The 19,513-nt window shown below is 35.5% G+C and overlaps 1 protein-coding gene across 1 annotated transcript; it reads right to left on the bottom strand.

Moving 5' to 3' along the window:
* Window positions 1-1,434: 1,434 nt before the first annotated feature.
* On the bottom strand, window positions 1,435-16,586 carry LOC128230858 (uncharacterized). Its single transcript, XM_052947146.1, has 14 exons — window positions 16,510-16,586; window positions 14,571-14,650; window positions 13,543-14,131; window positions 12,732-12,822; window positions 11,123-11,257; window positions 10,202-10,328; window positions 9,121-9,258; window positions 8,287-8,443; window positions 7,571-7,772; window positions 6,437-6,566; window positions 5,224-5,355; window positions 3,922-4,211; window positions 3,349-3,663; window positions 1,435-3,080 (listed from the first exon to the last, which is right to left on the bottom strand). The coding sequence occupies exons 2-14, from the start codon at window positions 14,629-14,631 to the stop codon at window positions 2,949-2,951; spliced, it is 2,499 nt and encodes an 832-aa protein (XP_052803106.1). The 5' UTR covers window positions 14,632-14,650; window positions 16,510-16,586; the 3' UTR covers window positions 1,435-2,948.
* Between the last annotated feature and the right edge of the window lie 2,927 nt (window positions 16,587-19,513).

Here is a 19,513-nt window from a genome sequence, read left to right as displayed (position 1 = left end):
TTAAATTTTTATCCATTTTCCTGTCTTTTTAAACTTGTTTATGATTTTCATCAGTTACCATTTTACAATATTACTTAACAGGCTTCCTCAGGATTTGATATGCATCAAGTGTTTTCTTTTCCCATATTTGAGATAATCATGATTCCTCTCAGTCGTTTCTGTAATTTATCTTTGACAAGCTTTGATTTGCAATCGATTATTACAAAGGCCTGAAATAGTAATGTTTGCATTTTTAAGTTTACAGTATTTAAAAAAAACCTCTGACCTGCAATTTATGCTATGACAAAATTGGTGGACAGCACATTTAGTAGTATTTTATTTTTATCGGGAGTGGGGATGGAAGTTGTTGATTACTTTTGCTAAATGAGTTAAAACCCCATTATTGAGTACAAATAGGAACATAATACTTGTATTATGTGTAGAATAGCTTATTAAATATAACCTCCCTGCTACCGGCATCTCTCGGATCAGTCATGTCGCGAACACTTCAACTTATTGGATTAACCCCTGACCTATAGCGTCTGTTTCTTAGGCGGACTTGAGCTTAATTACGACGCTTTTGATTCTTGACTGCCACCATTTTTAACGTGCGAGACCAAAGACGCAACTGATCCATTCAGAGAAAAGCATGCTCGACCCTGAAGGGGTCGACTGCTCTTATATATACATATATATATTCTCCATCCAGACGGAGACCTGGATATGCCAATTTGCATATAATCAAGTACATCAACATACTGCAGCGGACGTTAAAATACATAACGTGGAAGAATAGTTCTCATCCATCAGAGGTTTGATAATAATAAATCTAACGCATACATCTGAGGTTCTTTTAATGGATAATGACGGAGGAGTTCCCATTGCGCACATATTGAACCTGGCTTAGATATCTACAGATCATGGGCAACTTTCCACTGCAGTTTCAAGGTCCATAGCCAAACTTTTCAAAATATTTGGCCGACAATGTTTCATAAAACTATTTACCAAAACACAAAAGGGGTCTTTGATGGTCAAGGGAAAACTGCTTATGAAGTTTCATGTTCCTGTGTCAATCTGTCCTCAAGTCATTTTGCAGACAAAGATTTCATAAGAGCATTGTTAAAAATATAGCGGTCATCTACTTGTCAATGGCAACATGATTTTGCCATTTCATGGTCCTTGGTCAAACCATTTTTGATTTGTTGTGTGGACTGCAAAACCGACCGACACTTGCAAACCTAATCCCAATTTGTTTCTAGGATTCATAACAGAAGAATTCAGTGGGAGTATAAGGACTGTATAACCCAACCATGAATTAACCAGTAATGCTGTTCGTGGATAAATTACGTTTGTCGCAATGTCCATCCATGATTATATGTACAAGTTATTGTGGAAGCATAAAGTAGTTTAAATGTATTGAAGACAAGTATGTGGGAATCAACCAATAATCACAAATTATGTTTTAGTACATTTATTCCAGATCAGACATAATGTTACCATCCCCGTTGTCAAGAAGAATCATTTGACAATTTTTCAATATTAATATCAAGTACTTTAATGTTTCATTTTTATCTCCTCGCCAAAATAATAATAATTCAGAAATGGAAAAGTACAAGAATAAGTCGAAAAAGAAACCATTCAGCAAAAATGACAGAAAACCATAGTGTTTGATAATCTGTTCCAATAGAGAAACCAAAGAGCTGCACTGTTCAACCACTATTCTCTCGGGGGGAGAGAAAACACACACACGCTACAGTTGCACAACATTTTCTCAAAGAGTTTTCAAGTTGACTTAAGCAGGTGCTTTTTTCAGTTTTAAAAGGAAATTATAATATTAATATGGGTTGTATGATTGGATGTAGTTCAACTATGTGTTTGAACTCGAAGCCCAACCAATGGCTGTTTTGAGTAAGTATAATTTGTTTGTCTTGAGGTTTTCAAACAGTAAAATATGGTAATACGAAGTTAAAAACACCCGCCTAAACTACAGAGAATCATTAATAATGAATGGAAGAAGTCTCATACATAAAAACTGCAACAAAAAGGCTATCAGTAATGATGAGTTTGACAATATGCTTGTTTGATGGATTACCATCTTCATTTAGATGATGAAAATATGAGCACACCAAGATGAAAAATGCCGAATAATATACAAATGGTCAGAAATCGGAAAATGTATAAAATAAGTTAAATAAACGTTGATTCTGTGTCAACACATCAACAATATCTGCTTTTTCTGCTTTAATTTTGGCAAAACAAGTTAATTAGTGGTCAGCTTATAAGTAAGTGTTCGTAAAAAAAAAAAAAAAAAATAGATTGCTTTACATGTATACTCAATGTTTATGAAGTAAAATACCATTATATTATTTACCATAACCCTAAATTATATAGCCAGTTAATATATTCTCTTTGTAATTACAAATAGAAGAATATTTGTATATGTAGATATTACAAAAATATAAAATAGAATTCTTTTCTTATAATGTTAATTTCTTGAATATTATTTTGATTTTTTCACATGTATGCTTCTCTTTAAAAAATTTACTAAGAAGATGTTTGTACAATTTCCGACAAAACCAATCAAGAGATAGAACAGTGAACAAATTCTCTTCAACTTATCATTATTACAATAAATTTCTTAAGGAGTTCTCAGATACAACTATTAAAGATGTTCGTACAATTTCCGACAAAACCAATCAAGAGATAGAACAATGGACAAAGACAGAATGAAAGAAAGAGAAAGAGAAATAAAAATGATCACATATACACCTTGTTAATCATGAATAAAAAGGAAAAAAAAACAATACCAAAAAACCCACAAAAGAAACACATCAATACATAATACATGTGCACATCGATGAATCATTTTATTCCCATTATGTCGTACATAAACAATCCACACCACTCTGGAGTTTAAAGCAATCATATATCTTGTCGATCAAAACTGGAAATACGGATCGACAGTGATATTACTTTAGAAGATCAAAGTTTGGCATCAAGGCAGCCGGGCAATCCTGATATACAGGGCTCTCAGGAATGATCTGTTGAAGTTGAGTGGAGTTGGCACGTAGCATCAACTGTACCAGCTGTTGCTTAATCATCTGTAAACAAGAAAATAACTGTTATATATATATAGCTTAAACATCTCTAAAGATTATTCTGCAAACAAATTATCTTATCAATCAACTTACATGTTTTGATAGCTTAATCTTTAAAGTGAGCTGCTATTTGTCAATATCACATGTTATATAAAAAAAAAATAAACAAAAAAGGAATAATATGTAATCATTGGAAAAATATTAAATACTTTAACCTATCATTTTTCATGATGTTTTTTGTATGGATAAATAAGGCAGTAACAATAATTACATCTCGTTTGGTGAATGGTCGAGTCGTCTGTGAAGCTGCCTGCCCTATTGTCTGAAGTGTCTGTGGTCTCAGGGATTGTACAGTTTGGGGAGACGAAACACGCCTCCGTAGGTCAACATCTTGCACATTAGATGCCTGAGCGTATGCCTGCACTGTCTGAGGGAAGGGGTTTATCTGTTGAAACTGGGGGATCGGGCAAGCCTGGATGTTGGCCATAGGGGCATTGTCGGCAATGAATTCACAGTCATTGGTGCATTCTGTTTCCATTGAGGCCTGGGCGATCGGAGCGTGGCTGTCTGTCACTCCGTATACGGGCTGTAACAAAATGCATAGATTTTATGCAAATATAAAGTAAACAAATATTTTCTGGTGAGATTTATTATGAGTTAAGGCAGAAGGCCTAAATTTGTATGACTCTGTGACAATGAAAGCAAAGCTATTAACATACCAAACTTGTTTTCTATTAAAAAAAGCAAACAGACATTTTTAAAGCTGGGATAATATGCTGATTGATGTTCCTTATTTATCAACAATAATAGTTAGATCATTGTGACATTCATGCCACAATATTACCTGTTCCTCAATGCACAATCTCAACTTCATCACTTCCTCGACCGGCGTCATAGGAAAATCCATCACCTTGCTGGCCACCGGTCTCCCTCTATACTGGGATGGCCTCGTCTCTGTAGAGCTCCGCCCCGCCTCAGTGTAGGAGCGGCCCTTTCCTTGTCCCTTGAACCCCTTGCCTTGACCCTTAAACCCCTTGCCTGACACGTAGGGGTTGGCGATTTTCTTTCGGAGAAGGTCCTTGGTTGCGTGGCGAACTGGGCCCGAATCAACCTCCATGCATTGTTCAGCTAGCTCTGAATGAAAGTGAATATGGTTTCGATGCACAGTAATTATGATATACTTATAACAAAGAGAAACAAGAGCTGTTACAGTAAGTGAAGAATGACTCCAATCATCCAGTTCAATGGATTATACAATTACTAATATGCCTGCATTCTGGAAGAGCTATGATGAACTTTAAGCATATACTGGCCCCAATTTTTACTCAAAGTATATAAAATATGTACAGATAAATGATTCACCAATAATAATGGTGTAATTTATTATTTGTAGTAATATGCACTGTAATGACTTTAGTACAATCTCATAATATATCTATAATTGCATAATAATTTATAAATTACTAGCAGAACAAGAAAATAACAATCTATTGTTAAAAAAATAAGTTTACATACCTGGATAGGGTCATGGATATATTTACCTCATCTAGGGTTTTAGCTTAAGAGTTATGGAGGAATGCTCCACCCTGCCCTTTTTTGTAGCACCCTTCTGCCCACAGGGAGACCAACAAGTGCACCCTTCTGCCCACAGGAAGACCAACAATTTCACCCTTCTGCCCACAGGGAGAACAACAAGTGCACCCTTCTGCCCACAGGAAGACCAACAATTTCACCCTTCTGCCCACAGGGAGAACAACAAGTGCACCCTTCTGCCCACAGGAAGACCAACAATTTCACCCTTCTGCCCACAGGGAGAACAACAAGTGCACCCTTCTGCCCACAGGAAGACCAACAATTTCATCCTTCTGCCCTTGCAGAATTCAATACCGAAAACTGTCAAATATTTCTGTTGTTTTGATGACTACTTCTAATATGACTATAATTATATTATTAGCAATACACATATTTGACAGTTGACACCAAATATTACTTCACCATTAAACACCATTCCTAACACTTATGATCAAAATCAAAATGTTCTAGTTCTTTACAGTCTGAATCAATTTGTATTTTTTTTCCCTTACCAACCTGTTTCTTTTCTGCAGCACCCTGTCTTTTTAAAAACCAGGCTAATACACCTTCTTACCAGGGAGATTTCTGCCAACGGGGGAGTATTTTGGGGTGCTTTCTGGAAATGTTACGCCAAAGTAATTCATCTCAAGAGAACGAAGAACCTCCCCTTGTCTATCACTTTCTGTTTTCACATATCGTTCCACCCCTGTAGGCAAACAAGATAGGTTAAGGTTGGAATAAATTATAGTCAAAACATGGAACATAATTTATTATTCAAAATAAAGAAGCTAGATTTCTTAACTGTGACACCCTTATAAGTTATCATGAATAAACTTTATTCTACACCCATACACCAACAACGGAGAAAGCATAATGATATTGTAGACTTAATTTTAACTCCCAAATTGATTTCCATCAGAAACAGATCTTATTATTTGCTGTATACAGCAACGACAGGAAAATTTCAGTGACAATATGACGCAGTTTGATTTCTATCTGGGTTTGGGGAAATGCCCCCTGATTATTGGAGGTATGTTAATTTGGCATATATATTTCCTAACGGTAAATATATTTCAATTACGAAGATTTACGAAGATTTCCTTACATTCTTAAATGATTCTACCTAAAAACCTTAAAACCTGAAATCGATATGTCTTGCATGTATATGTTTTCGTGAGTTCAGAAAGAAAGTGTAGGCTTAGCCTACTTGGCCTATATCAAGTTACGCCCCTGATAACTATTTAAAGACCATTAAATGATGCATTGACAAGGTGTCTTGAATTCCTTTTGTGTTTAAGTCAATAAGTTAATTCACAGATGGTGCGGACGACGTCCAATTTCTTTAAAAAATGAATTAACCCCAGATATTTTCATTACCCTAGACCTTTGTATAGATGAAACTAAACGTTTATAATTGTATAACAAGGGAGGAAACACAGTAGGGCAAGCCAGCAAATGAACAAGAAGCGCAAGCGGGCTTCAGTGCCCTACTGCATTGATAAAGCATAAATGAAGAAAAAATGCGATAAATCCTTCAAAGAGCACACTTTTCAGCTGAGCAAGTAAAATGAACAATATAGATTTCAACAGGTCGATGTCAGATTTGACGTTTAGCAGGTAACATCTTTAACTTCAGTTAGATTGTTAATCACTTTCAACTCTATTTCTTGGGTAGAAACCAACTGGTACTGTTGTCCTCCTCAAAGGCAATGAAAACATACCTTGTGGGGATTTAACGTAAGACCTCTTTCTCTGTTATTACATTGCCATTACCCCTAGGAACTTACTGTGCAGGGCAGCACTAGCTGTTGGGCGCCCATGGTGATCATGTTGCACCAGATCTGAGATGAGGTCTCGCATGTCCAGGCTACATTCATCCGGGATAAGGTTCGTAATGAAGGTATTGTCACTCGCCAACTACAAAAAGATTTACATATATGTACTTTGGTTATACAAAAAAGAAAATTCAATGAATGCGTCCTTTGTATTAAGCAACTGTTAAATCATATATTAAGGTTAAAATTACTTCAAATATACAATGTTCAGTTTAATAACTCCTCCAAAAATGACCTTTTTAAACATACTGAACAAGAGCTGTCACTGTAAGTGACGAATGCCCCCAAAATTGGACTGAAGTGTGATTCCATGGTCATTTAGAAAGAAAGAGAATAGAAGAGAGAGTAACAGTCCAGACACAACCACTTATACTCTATGCAGCCTCCATTGTGACCATAGGAAGTGTGACCTTTGACTTAGAGGTATGGACACGGGTCTTGCACGCGACATATTGTCTTGAAACACATGTAGCATGTTATTTTAAAATATGTCCATACAATTACAGTCTGGACATTTCATAGTAAACAAACACTAAGTGTGACCTTGACCTTAGAGGTAGGGACACAGGTTGTAAACCGACACATTGTCTTGGTACATGGAACACATTTGGCAAAAAATTTTAAGATCTGTCCATACAAGAGAAAATAACAGTCCGGACAAAAGTTTGAGCTGGACACACGGACAGACGGACTGTCAGACGATTCAATTTTCATATGCCCAACTTATGGGGCTTAAAAACCTTTATGTGAAAATTTAAGTTTGAGAAAATGGGGCACTCTTAAAAACCTAATATTTGCAAGTTCAACTTTCCGAATCATTTATTCTTGGTCATAATGAGATATATTGTGACACAAGAACTTCAACCAGGCTCACATGTATCGAAACACTAGAACTTAATTTGATATCTGACACTCACTTTGTTTTCAACTGAAACCTGTTCTTACGTATTTCCTTGTATGATTGTTAAGAAGGTGGCTCAAATGTCACTTTTGACAAAGCCAAATCAATATCAGGACTGTTTTTCATCAAAAGCAGACAAATTATGTGACAAATAAAGAAATTTTCAATTTTCTTCAGTGAAATACCTGTACAAGGAGCTGTGTTTGGAGCAGCTGTTGTTGTTCGGGAAGGATGTTTGCGTAGGAAGTCTGACCCTTGGTAATCAGCTTTTGCAGAATGTGGTAGCCCTTGTAAATGTACATGATCACCAGTGCGAATGCAAAGACATCAACCTTGCCTGTCACATCTTTCTCAGAAAGACCGTAGTTGAAATTCTCAGCCTTGAACCTTCAAAAGTATATTATATTGGTTAAACCTGACCAATGCTTGAATCATCTAATTTCAATGCATATCATTCATCCTAGAATAGTATTATACCGTATTTATAAACAATTACGTATTTGACGCATAACGGGGACACTCATAGTACTAACACTAGACAATTGACAACAATATATGCCAAAACTCGCCCAATATTATTAATCAAAGTCAGCCAATGGAGTTTCCGACGTTTTGAATGGCTACAAAACACGAAAAATACAGGATTAATTTAATTAAATATGACCATCTTTGGAGGCATAAAAAACCTTTAGATTAATCTAAATCACTGAAGAGTACACATGAAAAATATCTTTTATGCTTTAATAATAACTGGTTATGAGCTCAGGATTGTTACCCATGCACACCTACTGCCAATACATGTACATAAAATACATTTTTTTAAATTGACTTTTTTATCTTATAGGCCTTAATCATGACACCCCGACCTACTGCTAACACATGTATCCACAATTATACTAACCTAAGCTGTAAAACGAGCTTGGCAATCTCTGGGGCCAGGTATTCTGGGGTCATGCCAACAAACTTGAGGGATTCTTGTGGGGTGCGAGCTGAGCCAAAGTCTGTCAGTTTCAGTACTAGGCTTCCATCATCTTGTGTCAGAATGCACAGGTTTTCAGCTGCAGAGAAATGGTCAATATCACATGTACTGTGTCTCTATCTACAATGGAACCCAAATTAGGCCCAATTCTCAATTCTAAAATGTCTACCATATGTTTCACAAAAGTGGAATCACAATTCACAATTGGGAAAATTAATACAATAATGATTTAACAACATTATTTTTTCTCTCCATTTTCTTGACAATGGACTGTTGCAAATTCCTTCTTAAAGGTATATTTATGCATAGAAGATACCGGATAAGCAATATATATATATCTTACCCCAATTTCTAGCATTTTTTCAATATGGTTTAAAATCACAATTGTTCACAATAAAGGGCCACAACTCAAAAGCCTCTTTCCCCACATAAGATGGAGAGAGAACCACTGTTAAAGAAGTATTAAAGCTTTTGTTTCAAATTTATTATTATATGACCTCATAGTTCAAATTGGTAAACTTTTAACCATAAGTTATCATTCCTGTTTTATTGTACATAATCACACATGCCATCTTCACATTTTCGCGATATAATGCCATCGAGTATGCTGCAAAATTTCAGAAAGATCAAATAAGAAATGATAAGTTAAAGAACAGACTTGAAAGTGTGACGTTAAAAGACGCAAGAACACACAACAATATGATCCCATGCGTCAGCCACCCTATGCAGGTGACACAAAATAATGCAAGTGCTTACGTTTAATGTCCAGATGGGTGATACCATATTTATCAAGGTGAGCCAGGGCCCGGAAGCCTTGCCTGACAAGGTTCCACATCTGTTTTTCAGACTTCCACAGGTCCAGGTGCTTGGCAACATAACGGTTAAGGGCTATGCCTGAAATATATATATTTTTTCCTTCACAGGACATTGCCACAGGTAAACATTGAAAGTTTATCTGTCGCACCAAATATTTACCTGTCGCAATGTTACAAACAATATTCAGTTACATCAGCCTAAACCTTGAACTTTAAGCCTCTCATTTAAATAAGTTTTGTAATTCCCCATTATTACAGTTATGATCTTCTTGGTTAGATGTGATCTTCTATTAAGTATTATGAATTACAAAAAATAAGCTAAACATCAGGTCAAAAAAATCAATATTTCGGATCTTACATGTAGGTCATATTTTTTCCTCCCTTGCCCCATTAAAAACTCATATTTGGTTTGCCTACCTATGGAGCAGCTAGTTCATACTCTTTTAATTCATCTTCAAATTAAAGATACAGTACGGTTATAAAATGTAACAAATTATACTACAAGTCAAACTTTTATGCAAAAAAGAAAGTAGAGTTCTTGTTATTGGCAATGTTAAACAGAGCGGAAAGAGTGTCAGCTCGGTATATTCATCAACATATTTAAATTAACCACTTGCTCGAAGCCACGCCGCCGAAAAAAATACATCGGAATTTTGTTATTTCTGAACATTTCCGTAAAATTCTGTCTATTATAAAGTATAAGAGTACAAGCTGAAATTGGAACCTTACGTGTTTTTTTAGCTTTTACGGAAACATGTGCAAAGCGGGGTTTACAAATAGTGATACACGGATTAACATGCTGAATAATCATGATATAATAGTTAAAAATAACTCTGAACATTTATTTAGAAACTGAAATTAAATTTTCCGAAAATTAAACGGTGCTGACTGTAATTTTTCACCGGACACTGTGACCTACCAAAACAAAACTTTCGTCGGTCAAAATAGAAATATACCGGACATGTCCGACGGACATTCGCATTGTCTGACAATACTAACTCTATCATCTCCCACTCACTCACCAGCATATTCAATGAGCAACTCTATACTGTCTGGGTTACTGATGATGCCAAACACATGTGTCATGTTCTCATGGGGCACCTTGACTGGAACGGACACCTCTGTTGGGTTAAAGCTTGCCTTCTTCAGCTGTAAAAGACAATTTCATTAATTAATGAATCTACAAACCATCTTTTGATGAATCCTTCAATATAATACAGTTTCTGCTTGATGTTTAGTGTAGGGTTTTCACTAGTTATTCTTGCATACCGGACGTGTGTTTCCGGTCATGTGACCAGTGCTGGAAAAACTCATCTTACATACCCCATGTAAGATGAGTCACGCGCAACAACGCGCCACTTATTATTTCATTTATTGTATGGTTTATGAACAATATATTATGCCATTCCAATAAAGCGCAATCAAATATGTATCTTTGCAAGACTTTTAATTAAAATTGAACATAAATAATCGTTAAAAAACGCTATTTTTTGTTATTCAAAATCACTGCGCTCTATGACGTCAGTAAACAACATCGCACGCGCGTTTTGGTGAAATGTACAAAAGTGCGTTTTCTACGTCAAATTTTTCACAATATCATAATTAAAGGTATGCAAGAAAAATATCAATCATGTCTTTCCGGTCCAGATTGAAAAATCTGACCCTCGGGCACGCTGCGTGACCGGTAACTAGGCAAGCCTCGTTACCGGCTTACGCGCGTGCCCTCGGGTCAGATTTTCCTATCCGTACCGGAAACACATGATAGATACTTATAATCCATCCCCCCCCCCCCCCCCCCCCCGAAAATCGTCCATGTAAACTTTTCATTTCAATTCATGACTAAGACCTTTAATGAAGCAGGGACTTGCTTCCATATCATTCTCTTTCTACAAATTATATTATTTATTGGAAACATATTTATAACAATAATAAATCCTAAATACCTTTTTTCTGACAAATTGTTGCTGGCTATCGGAGTCAACACACAGGTCCACTGTACCAAAAGATCCTGCACCAAGCTCTTTAATCGTGATGTAATGGGCCCGATCTTCATATCGGTCTCCGTCGGGCTTGAAACGCTGTTAATATTAATTACATTTAGGATTTTTCGAAACGCTGTCAATTATATAAACATTTAGGACTTATTGAAACACTGTTGATTGTATAAACATTTAGGACTTATCAATTTAATTTAAAACTGACATGCAAGCTACAAAGTTTTATATAATTATTATATAACCTTCTGATGGGAGTAAATTATATGCTTTATATTTGGGAGTTGGAGTATATAATGGGCCTTCGTTATTTGAAATCAAAAATCACACTTATTTCACTAATATTAATTTGGAATAGTATTTCTTCAAACATTTCTAAATTCTTATACAAACTTGAAATAAGTCATATATCCTAACTTGAGTCAACTACCTAAATTAAGTATAATATTTGATATATCAAATAATCACTAAATAAAATCTGACATTCTTTATTTTCATTGATTTTATTGACTATAATTTTTTATACATACTTGTATTCTAAGATCACTTATATACTTATCATTTAATTTAACTATATTTTTTAAGGAAATTTACTTAAGTTCAGAAATGATCTCAGTTTTTATGAATAACAGCCAATGTTTACAAATCGAGGGCTTAAATGCCTAGAACTACTACTATATCCACAACTGTCTTGCAATAAGCCCATGAATTACAAACAGCTGAAGGTGGACAGATTTATGCTGTCAGAACATTTGTAATGTGCCTTAATGCAATACTTGACTTAAAGTTTAAACATAATGTTCACCTTAAACAGATATTTTTAAACAATATTCTGTCTACAATGTCACTGGGTTTGACCTAGACTTGACTATATAAAATTACATGTTGAAGTTGTAACAAATGGTTTTTAACCTGCTACTTTTTTTCCAGAAACCTGTAAAGTATTATAAATAGTAACAGTGGATTTTCCTTGTGGTTATATTTAGAAATCACACCACCCTGAAAACACCTATGAATTTCCTGTTGGATTTCCAACTACTTCTAAACATAAACTTACCTGGTTTCCCAAACTAAGAGTATTCAACATTTTCAGAAAATCTTCACATTAGTTACAATAACAGCCACAAATAATGAAATTATGCCATTGTAGCTGAATAGTACACTATTGTGAGTTTGTGTATAATTCTTCATTTCTGATATATTGAGAATTAGCCTCTAGGTCTAGAATAATTACTATTATTATATTTAAATAAGAAATGTTCAGTGAAAGCCACCCATTATTTGTCTTGCATCAGGGATTGTTCACAATCAAAGCATAGTTTTCAGCATTAAAAAAGTTCAGTCTTATGTTAGTGCCATGTTCCCTACCCCAAACGTTGGGCCAAAGTCCTGGGCTCCATTCCAAGTCTTAAAACTTATGGTGCATAAGAGTGCTCAGATACACCAGTAAAGTTATGCCATGAAAGATATAATCTTAAGCCTTATGTTTTTTTATTGAAATGGGGCCCTGTGACGCAACGTATCTCATATCCATGGGTTCTTTTGCACAATCTCTTACATCATTCAACAGTACCCCAGTGGTGCCTCTCAACTTGTCAATATGGAGCAAGAAATCCTCACAGCCCTTCTTGGAGCACAGCTGAACCTTGCTGTAAAATGAATAAAAATACATTACAGTTATAGTTTATACTCATTATATTTCATGATTCCTACTGAATTACTATTAAAATGTTGTTTTTTCTCATGTTGAATTATTTTAAGGCTTAATTCTTACTTCCAGAATGTATAACAGTAAGATCTACTTTTGTTAAAATTTCGACTAGTGAAAAAAGCAAACAATATCAGTTCATTTAAAAGTTAATTTTACACTTTATATTGAACAGATACAAGTACCAAACATCTCTGTGAAAAGTTTTACATGTATACATTATTTTCAAAATGGGCAAAAAGTAAAATTTGAGCACATGCCCTTAATAAACTATTTGAAACTTATGCACCAGGCAATTGTTACCACGGCCCCCCCAGGTCCGGGGTATACCGGGGATAGCCGGGGAAATGGGCCGTGTTTTTACCTTTCAGGTGGCCACGCAGTGCTGGGCGAATGCGGTGGTTTTGTGTTCGCAAAAATATAGCGGGGAATGGGCCTTACCTAGGGGTTCCTGGGGTGCAGAGGCATTTGGCGGGGATTCTACCATTTACCATCTGTACGTCTCCGCAGGGTGGGGATTTTACCCGGGGTTGGCTGGACCGAAAGTCAGTCCCGCTATTCCCGGGGGGGGGGGGGGGGGGGGGGGGGCGTGTGGTTTTAATTGACTGGTGCATTATTTACAGAGAAAAATGTTATGTGAAAATAAGGTAACTTTATTTACCCTTCCTGGAATGTGTCAGATGGTTGGGTGTATAGCTTATGGGGCTTTGTGGCAGAATCTTTCAGCTTCAGACAGTCAAAACCCACATCCACTGATGGCAATGTCAGGTCTTCTGCATTGAAAGCCTTGCCTTGATCTGATTGTGTAACCTTGTCTTGTCTCCAAGCTTGCTTTTTAAGGGTTGGCTGATGTTGCAGGGCCGAGGTGGGGTCTGGAAGGTGTTGACAAGGAGATGCTGTCTCTAATTGCTGCTGCTGCCTTGGCTGTTGTTGTTGCAATTTATACATTGCTTGCAGTAGTTGTGACTTGTTAAAAACCCTAATCTCGCCCTGTGGTACAGGTTGTAATCCATGCTGGTTTTGTAGATGAGGCTGCACAACTTGATATTGACTGGGCTGCAGTTGTGATTTTCCCAATTCAAAATCAGCTTTAGGTAATCCGCCTGCGAGGTTAACCTGAGGCTGTTGATTGCCACCCCGACCTGCACGCTTCAAGTCCACAAAACCATCAGCATCCATAGGACCCATTGCACTCTGTGCGGCATTTATAGGAAATTCAGTCACTGGTGAATCTGGTGGTAGTACTTTTACTGAAATGATCAAAATTAAATAACTGTTATCACCTTGTGACTACAAGCATTGTGTACAACCTTTAGGAGTAATACAATTAAAAAAATGAATTATATTATTAATAACAGAACTTAATTACTAGTAATTACATGTAACTGTTTATCAAGTAAATTCACTAATTGAAATGAATTCCAACAAACAATTTACATTTTTATACTAAGTTTATGATAGTAATGAATCAGAAAAGTTGCAGCAGACATAATCTCCAACCTGCTCACACAGGAAAGTTTAAGGTAAGAATTTAAAAAGTCAACTATATATACTAGATCATAAATGTTATATACTACATCAAGATCTCATTTTTCCATACTCAATTTAGGCAGATGTATTTATGATCATTCTGTTGTATGAAGAAATATTATTGAATGTCTGTCAACAACCTGGTTACTTTTTACTAACATTGTCTATTCATCTTGGGTAACTGTGGAGGATCTTTTCCAGAATGAGGCTTTCTACTCATATCTGATCAATCAATAGTGCTGAAATAAAGGATAAGAAATGATAATAAACATGCCAGAAAATTGTTTCACTCCATATAAAAATCATTCAGAATAAGTCAGCCCCTTAACGATTGAATTTACTTTGAAAGAAAAAGAAATTTCAATTTTATTGTTTTTAACGGTAAACAGATGTAATAGGGTGGTTTTCTTATGGCCACGACTATAATAACGGTCTAACTCAGCAGTTAGGGTTCAGTGTAGGTGATTAACACGTCGGAAGTCTTTAGGGGCTTTTATTACATGTATTATAAATCCACAGCTCTGAAAGTATATAAACATCAACTTAAGCATATCACACAAGAGTTAACAATTAATTCAGTCTATTTTCTATAATACTTTGAGAATCACATAAATTGTTATTGGTAGGTTTATAAGTTTGTCATATCATTCCAAATTATCGTTGAACTTAAGTTGGCACCTGTTGAAATAAGTGCATTTTACTCCGAACAAATCGGCAATTAGAAATCAGTCAGATGTGTTCCGACTTAGCCATTTTGGAAGTATTTGAGGTGTAGATTTACTATAGTTAAAGAGCGATTGTATTCTTTGATGGTTATTCTTATACACTAAAAGAGCCATTTTTTGTCAAGGTTGTCCAACTTTTGACAATGTTATGGCGTTTATAGCAAGTAGATGTGTATTTTCAGGAGGCTTTCATGTCTAACTTTCTATAATATACTTTGTCACAGATGGGAGATTGTCAGAAGTTAGATGTAATGTCATATTATGATGTTTAAACAATATCTGGAAATTTTTGCGAGATTTGGAAATAAAAATGGTGGGTTGTAGAGGGGGGGATAGTAGAAGGGGTGGCGTTAAAAAAAACGCACCGGACACCTGTGGATTGGGCTACCGTATTAAATGTCACACACTGAATTAATTTCTAATTTGCATGAACAGAACTAGTCCAAATAATTGTACGTTGACAGATTTTTTTAGATTTTTGATATGGCAAATCCTTCACGTACAAATTGTTTAGTATCAAAAGTGGGTAGTTGTTCCGATCAGGATTCCGGGTTAAAGCATATAGCGTCTATAAAATATCATAAAAACAAAATATGAATATAACTCTTTATGATCAATTTCAACCATAAAATACTTCACTTAAAACAATTTCAATATTTTTAAAACACCCCCGTTTTTTGCACATTCCCGTTTAGACGTTAGGGATTGGAAGAATCCCGTATAACACATCTATTATTTTAGACTAGGACAGAACTTGAATGCAGTTTTTTAAAAGCAATATGTTTCATTGGCCACATACATGGGTGTTTTATCTAACAAGACATTCTGTAATCCTGTGACATTATACAACTTCACAGATTTCAATCAATCTTTTCATTATTAAATGATTAAGGAAGTTATTTACACGGAAAATATTCTCTTGTAATGTAGAAGTACATTAGTCATTCTAAAATGCCGTCCAGGCTCTTTTTTTAATGATGGGTAGCCTGGACTAACCATCAAAAAAAAAAAGCCTGGACGGCATTTTAGAATGACTAAGAAGTACATATGATATTCCATTTAAGAACAGCCACTTTGTTGATTTATTTGTTAGAACGACAGGGGGGGGGGGGGGGGGGGGAGAATATGATTGTCCAAATGTTATAGAAGACCCCTTAACGCGCATTAATAGTTATTGTACTCAAATAACGAAATATAAACTTAAAAAGTTAAAATAGAAACAACTCATCTTCTTCTGTTTAAAACAGTTTAAACATAACAAAGGATTGGTCTATAAGTTTCACTAAATGAATCCTTTATAAACATGGAATTAAAATAGATTGATATTTTGGACATTCTACCTTAATCAGTAAATTGTAAGTTAAAAAACTTACAGCTATAAATCCAAACAAATTCCGAAAAATGGTTGGAGGAAAAAATTTCAGTGCGCATGCGCAATGACATTGACGTCATGACAAAAATAAATATAAAGGAGACATAACGTTTATTGCAAACGGCATGCATGTATGTATGTATCACAGCATGAGGCCGCAGTTAGTATTTATTTTACAACGATTGTGAAACAGGTTTTTACAACATTATATTAATCACTCTCGTTGGCCCGATTTTACGCGAGAGTATGGTCTTGTGTTGTGGGGGACACCGGAGAACCCGGCGGAAACCCACTTGTTCGGCTTGGTGACCACAAGCCAAACTCACATGCGCCCGATCCGGGAATCGAACCCGGGTGGCCTTGGTGAGAGCGAGTGCGCTAACCACTGCGCAAACCGGACAACCATATGATACCGCAGTTGTTTTGATTTATTATATGTTTCAAGTAAACACTGACCTTGGTTTAAAACTTTAAATCAGTCCGAACAAAAACGAGGAACTGACAGCTGTAGAACCATCTAAGAAACTATATTCGTAGACAGAATACCTTTCATACTACAAAAACATACTATGTATATGCGCCTAACGAAAGTTGATACTGGTAAATAATTGGAAATATTTTACTTCCCTTGGTAAATTACCTAAATCGTACTAAATTTACCTGCAGACTATTATATTTACGATTGTACGACTTTTATTTAGTTACTGTATAAGATGCCGCTACTGTTTATCACTCGGTATTCGTCGCTTGACATGCGTTTGTCACAACTAGCCCATATCCAAAGAAATGACCGACACTATAAACTGTGAACTATTATTTGTAAAAAATTAAGCGTTCAAAAGTCAAGATGAATGAAAAAATATCATTCTAGCGATTGTAAGAAAGTAAAGACATTTACGAAATTGCCAAAATATAATTACCGTTTAGTGGAATTACCTTAAATTACTTCTAAACGAACCATCAAATCATTGTCTCACCAGCAACGTCATGAATTAAAACATTCGCATCGTCTCAATCCGGTGACGACAGATAGCTCTTTAATAATTTTGCAAAAAGACAGGGGCCCGTATTCAATAAGCAACCTATATTGAACTTTAATTTAAGACTATAAACTAAGTGTTTTAATTGGCCTGTATTTTTAGCTGACCAATGGGCTGAATGGAATCACAGTGGCATGTCTAAGTATAAGGATGAAATTAATATTCAGTTACACAGAAATGGGTAGCTAATAGTTTCTAATAAAATGATTTAATCTGAGCATTCTTTGTTTTCCATGTACAGTTTGAGGTTGTCTTTTAATCCTTTCTTAAATGCATATATGCTTCTGAAATTTTATACATTGTGGCAATTGTTTTCAGTCAAGAATATCTTGATGTTAAAAAAAGAACTGGTAAAACTGTTTACTTGAGGTACATACGTTACAATCTCAGCCCCTAGTATTATTGAAATGCATGTCAGGCATCCGTTGATGAAGTAACTTTGCATAAAGAATGGATTTCGTCTCACAGTTTTATACACATGGTTGAATCTTAGTTGCCCTTTTTTCAATTCTAACCATCCGATTTTATTAAAATCAGTAATGAGAATAACGTTCATACCCATATATAAATATAATGGCTTTGTTTCGAGCAGTTTGTGATTTATTTTAATTGTTTAACAATTATACTAGGATGAGGTAGCATAGTCAGAATGCCATTGGATAAACAAGTTACATAGCATTTTGCGAAGATTCAAGCTAAAAGGGATCTTCTTCTGTACAAGAACTTGATCCTACAATTCACGTTCTTGGCTGTACCGTTAACAATTTAATTAGCGGAAAGGGCATTGTCCAACACTACTCCAAGGTATTTCCCCAGAAGTTTATGAGACAATGGTATGGCCATTGTATTTGATAGAATAGATTTTGACTTTAGAAAGTTTACATTTTAATCCAAAAATAATGTTTTACCCCATTATAATGAAAGCTTGTCGTCTACAAGCCATTGCTGACAATTTTCTAGTTCTATTTCAAGAGTTTCTGAAAAAAATGGATCCTTATGTGAAATAAGTATACCACTGTCATCAGCATATATAATCAATTAACATTAATACTCAACCATTTATATTTATCCTCATGCCATTGATATAGCGTAAAAACAAAAGTGGCCCAAGAATACTACCCCGTGGTACACCACAAGAAATATTGATGGAATTAGACTCGGTATTAGTGAAATTACAACATTGTCGTTTTTGGATGGTGCCCGCTCAGGGCAGCGTTCATAGTAGGGGCAATCAGCTGAAAAGTTACTTGTAAACCGATTTACCGCCAGTCTCGGTCGAAGAAAGAGTGCGGTTTTTCAATGCTTAAAACACCAGTAATATTCAATAGCTTACAAGAACATTGATAATTATGCAATAAACCTATAATTCTAAAGCACAAAGGATATGCTTATAATACATTACTTAAGAATGCATGATTTATTTTATCTTGATTTATCCTGCGCGAGCTGACCGTTACATTTAATGACATTGGACTTTTTCCTTTTTTTTGGCACCAACCAAATTACTTGCTAGAATAAATCCGGACTCCAAGCTTTACAAGAATAAGGGCCAGTTTTATTAAACTTCGTACGAAGTCTGTTTTGCTTACGAACTTTGTACGATGTATCTCAGGCTGTTTAGCCGTTTATTAAGAATTTCGTACGAACAAGCACCTGTTTCTTCGTAGATCTACGAAAGCTCTTAGGGTGGCGTACGAACTTCGTAGACTAAAAAATGGCCGCCACAACAACATAAATATTCTATATTGGCGATCTTTCATTTATTATGGCGTATTTTAACAAAACCAACTGCCAATTTCAAGACAGAAGACGACTCTGTGGAATCTGCAACCCGTTGAGTAAATTAACAAATCGTTAAGACGCCGTTTTGACTAAATTTTCAGGGGACGCAACCTCGCGCCATCTGTCAAAATGTTTTGAAAAACAAAATGCTCTTATTTCGATGCATTTCAAGAGTTTTGTTCA

Source organism: Mya arenaria, chromosome 1, assembly GCF_026914265.1.
Source record: "Mya arenaria isolate MELC-2E11 chromosome 1, ASM2691426v1".
In the NCBI taxonomy this organism is placed as follows: Eukaryota; Metazoa; Mollusca; class Bivalvia; order Myida; family Myidae; genus Mya; species Mya arenaria.
This window is presented reverse-complemented; position numbering and strand designations above follow the sequence as displayed.